Below are 5,126 nucleotides of genomic sequence, written 5' to 3'. Positions count from 1 at the left end.
GCTGGGCGGGGTGGGGTAGGGTGGGGTGCGGTGGGGTGGGGCGGGGCGGGGTGGGGTAGGGTGGGGTGCGGTGGGGTGGGGCGGGGCGGGGTGCCCGGGTGGCTAGGGGCCCTCATCGAGTTCGGTTGGGTCTTGTGCCCGGGTACGGTAGGTCGGGTAGGTGGGGGCGGGTAAGGTGTGCTCCGGTGGCCAAACACCCTGGGGTGTTGGGAGCTGCTGCTCCGGACTGAGGAGCGGCCTGACGGGGTGCATGCCGTACATACGGCCCCTTGGTGACGTCCCCCTCTCTATCCCCCCTCCCCTCCCCTCCCCCTGCCTGGGAGGTATTTGAGAGCCGCCCCCGGCCCGCCCTGTGCTGTGCTACCAACAGGTGCTCGGTCAGAGGATAGTACCCGCCGCACAGGCCCAGGTGAGGTTTCGGAGCTGGTTACGGGGGGAGGTGTCATGGTGGCCATGGCTTCGCCAACTACCGCAACTGCTAACTACCGTAACTGCTCTGCTTGGCTGTGTATGGTCTCTGGTCCCCAACTGCCGATGCTCTGCTTCGTTGGTCGCCTTCCGTCGGCACCTCCTTGACCATCATACGGCAAATGGTTCAGCTTCTTGGGATTTTCGAAATCAATATTACCTGAAGAATTTATAAGAAGGAATCTTCAAAAAGTGAGGAGAAAATGAGCGATATATATATGAACTCTCTTAAAATTCTAGAAGCTAAGATAAATTCCTTCCCTCCCCTCCCCTCCCATCCCTGACCCCGCCTCCCGCCCCTGTCCGGTCCGGTCCCCGCTGCAGATGCTGTACAGCAGCGCCCCCTTCTGGTCAGCCCTGATAGCCCAGGTGCTGCTCAGGGGGCGGGACGGGGTCATGGGGCCCCTAGCCTGGCTGGGGGGCGCCGTCATGCTGGGGGCCTCGCTGCTGGCGTCGCTGCTGGACTCGGCGCGAGGGAGAGCACTGGGGAGGTCCGCTGGTACGGCTGGTACGGCAGTAATGGCCCATGTTCCTGGTGGGGCTTATGGGGGTGCAGGGCCCTTACCTAGCCGCGGGTCCGGAGGGGGAGTTCCCGGAGGGGTGCCTGCCCGCGGGGAGAGCGCTCGGGATCGAGACCTCTGACGATGGCGGTGGCAGATCTGTCGTACATCTGTTACTGCGGCGGTTTTTAAGGTGTGTGGAGCTGAGTGCTTGGATCGTGGAGTCGTCTGATGTGGTCGCAGTTAGCAGGGGGGTTGCCGGTCACATGTAAACGACGTTACAAGGCGAGAAAATAATTATCGATGTCAAAAGCGATGAAACCATTTCAGTAAGAAGCAAAACAACAACCATAAGGTTGGGTGTCAATGAATGGGTGTCCTCTTGCACGGAGCGCAGGACTAGGGGGATTGCGCTGCTCCACAGCTCGCTCGTTAAAGCTCTGGATCCAGTACTCTCGCAGCCTGTTAAGGTCAATAACATTCAACTAGAGACTTGCAACAAGTCGCCAGCCGCTCGACTGATAAAAAGATACCTGCATCGACTGCAGAGTACGTATGTTTGGTAAAGTCTCTTTCTGTACTGCACACTTGACTCGCCTCTGCTGTACTGTACGGCACAAATGTGGCCAAACAATAAACTCTCACGAATCCAACGAGCAAGTCGCTCTCTGAGGCCTTTCCGTTGTGACATGCGTGCTCTGCTCGCCATGGCCGCAGAATGCAGCTAAGGCAGCTAAGCCATGCAGGGCTACAAAAAGCATTTGAAGACAACAAAAAAGAATATTCAGTACAAGTGCCTAGGGGACGCGCCCGTCGAGATTTTTGCCGTCCAGGGATGCAAAATGACTCCTCCTCAACACGGGCTCTCGACGAGCGAGCGAGGGGGGGGGCGGGAGCGCTCCGACAGCCTCGCGCCATCCTGCAACCGCATACACACACACACACACACACACATACGCCCTGCCGGCGAAGAGCTCGGCATCGCAAAGCTGTACACACAAATAAGTGTGCCTGCTCCCTCATTCACCTGAACAACGCCGGGCGCAGTCTCCATAAAACCTTTTGTTCTGGAAGAAGAAGGCCAGTAAGCTTAAAGATGACTGCTGTAGCATGCTTTCATATTTACCCTCGGTGCAGCCTATGGCGTAAAAAGCTATGTGCAATTATGTAAGAGAACTGACTTCACACTGCATGCTGTGCCCTCGTATCTTCTGCTTCTGGCTGTTGCCACCGCGTTTCAAGGGAGGAAAAACGATAAATGATATTCACCTTGAGAGGCTGACAAGATGATAAGTCTACACAGCACGTGCTGGGCCCCGCAAGTCAAAGCCGTACACAACCACCGGGCGGTTAGGGCCTCGGTTGCCCGTCGGACTAACTGCAAGCTCGGGTCGGCAGCTCCACGGGTTTCGGAGCACCTCTCCGTCCTGAAGCTCCCAGGGCTGCCGACCCGCTCCTGCTGCTGGTGGCCGCACCCACGAGGACAGCGACGTCAACGATGAGGACGAGGACGACGACGAGCACGAGACAGCTGCCGGCGCCGCAGCCGCAGCCGCCTCCCGCTGAGCCCGCTCGTGACGTTGCAGCTGCAACTGCAGCAACTGCGTCATCGTCGTCGGCGTGGACGGGGTATCCGCCCTTGCTGGGCCGCACTTGCTGGGCGAGGTGGTGAGGTGCGTGTGCAGGTCGAGCCAGGGGTTCATCGCCGGCTGCGTTCGCTCCCCTCCCCGGGGCTGAGGTACTTGGCTCATGCGCTGATGTTGACTGTCCACCGGCCGCTGATGCCCACATCTGCCACACACGTCTTCCACCTGCTGCTGCTGCTGCTGTACCCCCAGCTTTACCTCGGTCTGGTGAGACAGCTGCCAGCGGGACATCACTGCCGTACGTCGCCGCCAGGGGGGAACGTCCAAACCCTGGCTCCTGAGAGGAGTGAAGGGGGGTGTAAGGAATGGAGGGGAGGGGGAGGGGTGAGGGAAGTGGTGTTTTCCTTGTCCACGCAGCGGCCTGGCATCTTTCACTGGCAGCTGTTGGGAGCCCCAATAGGCGGCCCCCGTGGGGAGAATGCTCGGCAGCACCTACACGTGTGTGTCTCTTCAGGGTTTTAGGGTTTTCGACCGCAGCTCAGCACCGCCCCAAGCGGCCTCACAGATAGGCACCCTTGAACTGATTGCCCCGGACATACATACGTACATAATCCGATACCCGCCCACCAACCTAAAATTGACGGCCATGGCTCCACACATGCGTTCAGCCAGGTCCAAAAGCTGCTCGCGGGGTCCGACCCACACCTGCTCCCCGGGCCGCCGTGGAAATAACAGAGGTAAGGGGGCCTGATCAGATGTATGTATGCATGTATGTATGTATGTGTTACACCTTGAGCTGCGCTACTCTCCGAAGGTGTTACGGGCCCAAACAAGCCCTGGGGGGCCCCCAGGGCCAGCCGCCCAAGCCTGTTCGAAATAGTTACATGTTGTATTGCATGTGTACATATGTACGTACCGACGAAACAGAGCTTACAAGCGAGTAAGGTCCCCAGACCGAAACAATCCGTTGATAGCTAGCTAGCTAGGTAGATAGGTAGGTAGGAAGGGACATGACCATACACCCGTAACAGGCTGCTTTGCCGGGTTGCAACAACATTAGCAGCAGCAGCAGCCCCTCAATATTTTTTGTTTCGTGGGGGCGGCTCGAGGGCATGTGTAGCCAACTAGAGACTACAGCGGGCGAGACAGCGAGGGAGACCCGCCAGCAAAGTATCGACCGGCCCCTATCAAGACACAGCCATGCCGATTACAGGCCCATGCCCCGCGGCTCACCCACTCACCCACCCACCCACTCACCCACCCACTCACCGACCAACTCACCCACCCACTCACCCACCCACCTGCGGGAGCTGCTCCACGATGGCGGCGTACTCGGGAGTGGAGGGCGCGATCCGGAACATCTCCCGGAGACCCGGCTCCACCAGCAGCACCTCACCGTCATCCACTGCAGGCTCCGAAACCGTCTCTCCAACAACCAACTCCTGATGCTGTTGGCGGTTGCAGGCACCGTCGTCAACGCACAGTTCCCACTGCCGCGGTGGGCGACTGCCTCCGGACGAGGATGAAAAAGGAGACGACGACGACCAGCGCGAGGATGAAGGGCGCCGTACGATTGCGTACGGCTGGCGGCTGCAAAGAAAACAGCGCTTGCCTGCAGCGGCCACGCACTGCCCGCCACCGCCCGTGCTCTGTCGACCGCAGCCGCTCGCACCCACGGGAATGGGCAGCATCATACGTGCGTCCAGGCCTTGGGACCGCAGCGTGAGACAGAGCTCCTTAAGTGCCGTGCAGCGAGAGGCGCTGGAGGCTGGCAGCAGCCCAGCGACTTCTCCAGGCTCTGTGCGCTGCTGCAGCTTGGACAGGAGCTCGCGAACCTGCGAAAGAGTTAACGGAGGAGCGGCGAGAAGAGGGTATGGAGGGAAGGATTTGCAAAGCGACAGCGGCTTAGAGCAGTTACTACAGCCATCCAGGATGCAGCTTCTGGCTGCCGTCGGCCTTCTGAAGCTATGCGTTTCCAGGCTAGCACTGGAGCAGATCGGACATTTTACATTCATCTATCACTGAATATGAGGTATCCACATGCTCAAATCGATAAATCGTCCTCGTTTGTCACGAGGGTCCGAACGCTCTCACCATCGACTGCAGCTTTGACTCTTCGGAGTCTCGCCAAACATCGGGATTGCATTGTTGTACCAATTTGACAGTAACGCTTGACCCCAGCGCGACCAGCTACGCAACAGTTGGCGAGGCATCAACGGGTCCCGTTAGGATGCTGCGCACAGAGCCGCCGACGTCGTCAGGAGAACGACGAACGTGGACGCACCTTTGAACCACTATCCAGAAATCCATGCCTCGCTTCGTCAATATAGCTGTGCGAGTCCAGCGCAAACAACAACTCCGAAGCCATGGACGTGTTCCGAACGAGAAATGATTAAGGCCAAAATGTCGACGCTCCAAGAATTAAGCAATGCACATGTACTCCTGAGTTCTGTAGATGTCGGATCAGCTGCTCTTATAGGTGTGTGACGTCAATTCCATTGCCCGCGTATGGCACACGCGCACCAACCGCTCCGACGAGGCGTCCGCAGGTGATTCACAGGTTGTGGCACCG

General features: G+C 58.8%; 2 protein-coding genes across 2 annotated transcripts in view; one reads left to right on the top strand and one right to left on the bottom strand.

The window, feature by feature from the left end:
• The window catches only part of VOLCADRAFT_97540 (uncharacterized protein), a gene marked incomplete at both ends in the record, with an annotated part of 3,949 nt that extends 2,839 nt beyond the window's left edge, over positions 1-1,110 (top strand). The window contains 2 exons of the mRNA XM_002956497.1: positions 371-409; positions 793-1,110. Coding sequence (XP_002956543.1) covers positions 371-409; positions 793-1,110 — 357 coding nt within the window. The remainder of the gene's footprint in view (positions 1-370; positions 410-792) is intronic.
• A 1,153-nt stretch (positions 1,111-2,263) lies between these two features.
• On the bottom strand, positions 2,264-5,126 carry VOLCADRAFT_107286 (uncharacterized protein; the record flags this gene model as incomplete). The annotated part of the gene is made up of 6 exons (XM_002956447.1): positions 4,839-5,126; positions 4,649-4,744; positions 4,231-4,389; positions 3,856-4,002; positions 3,162-3,259; positions 2,264-2,891 (listed from the first exon to the last, which is right to left on the bottom strand). The coding sequence occupies exons 1-6, from the start codon at positions 4,920-4,922 to the stop codon at positions 2,264-2,266; spliced, it is 1,212 nt and encodes a 403-aa protein (XP_002956493.1). The 5' UTR covers positions 4,923-5,126.

This window comes from Volvox carteri (assembly GCF_000143455.1).
Source record: "Volvox carteri f. nagariensis unplaced genomic scaffold VOLCAscaffold_61, whole genome shotgun sequence".
In the NCBI taxonomy this organism is placed as follows: Eukaryota; Viridiplantae; Chlorophyta; class Chlorophyceae; order Chlamydomonadales; family Volvocaceae; genus Volvox; species Volvox carteri.
Note: the sequence above shows the minus strand (reverse complement) of the source record. Positions and strands in the feature narration are given on the sequence as shown.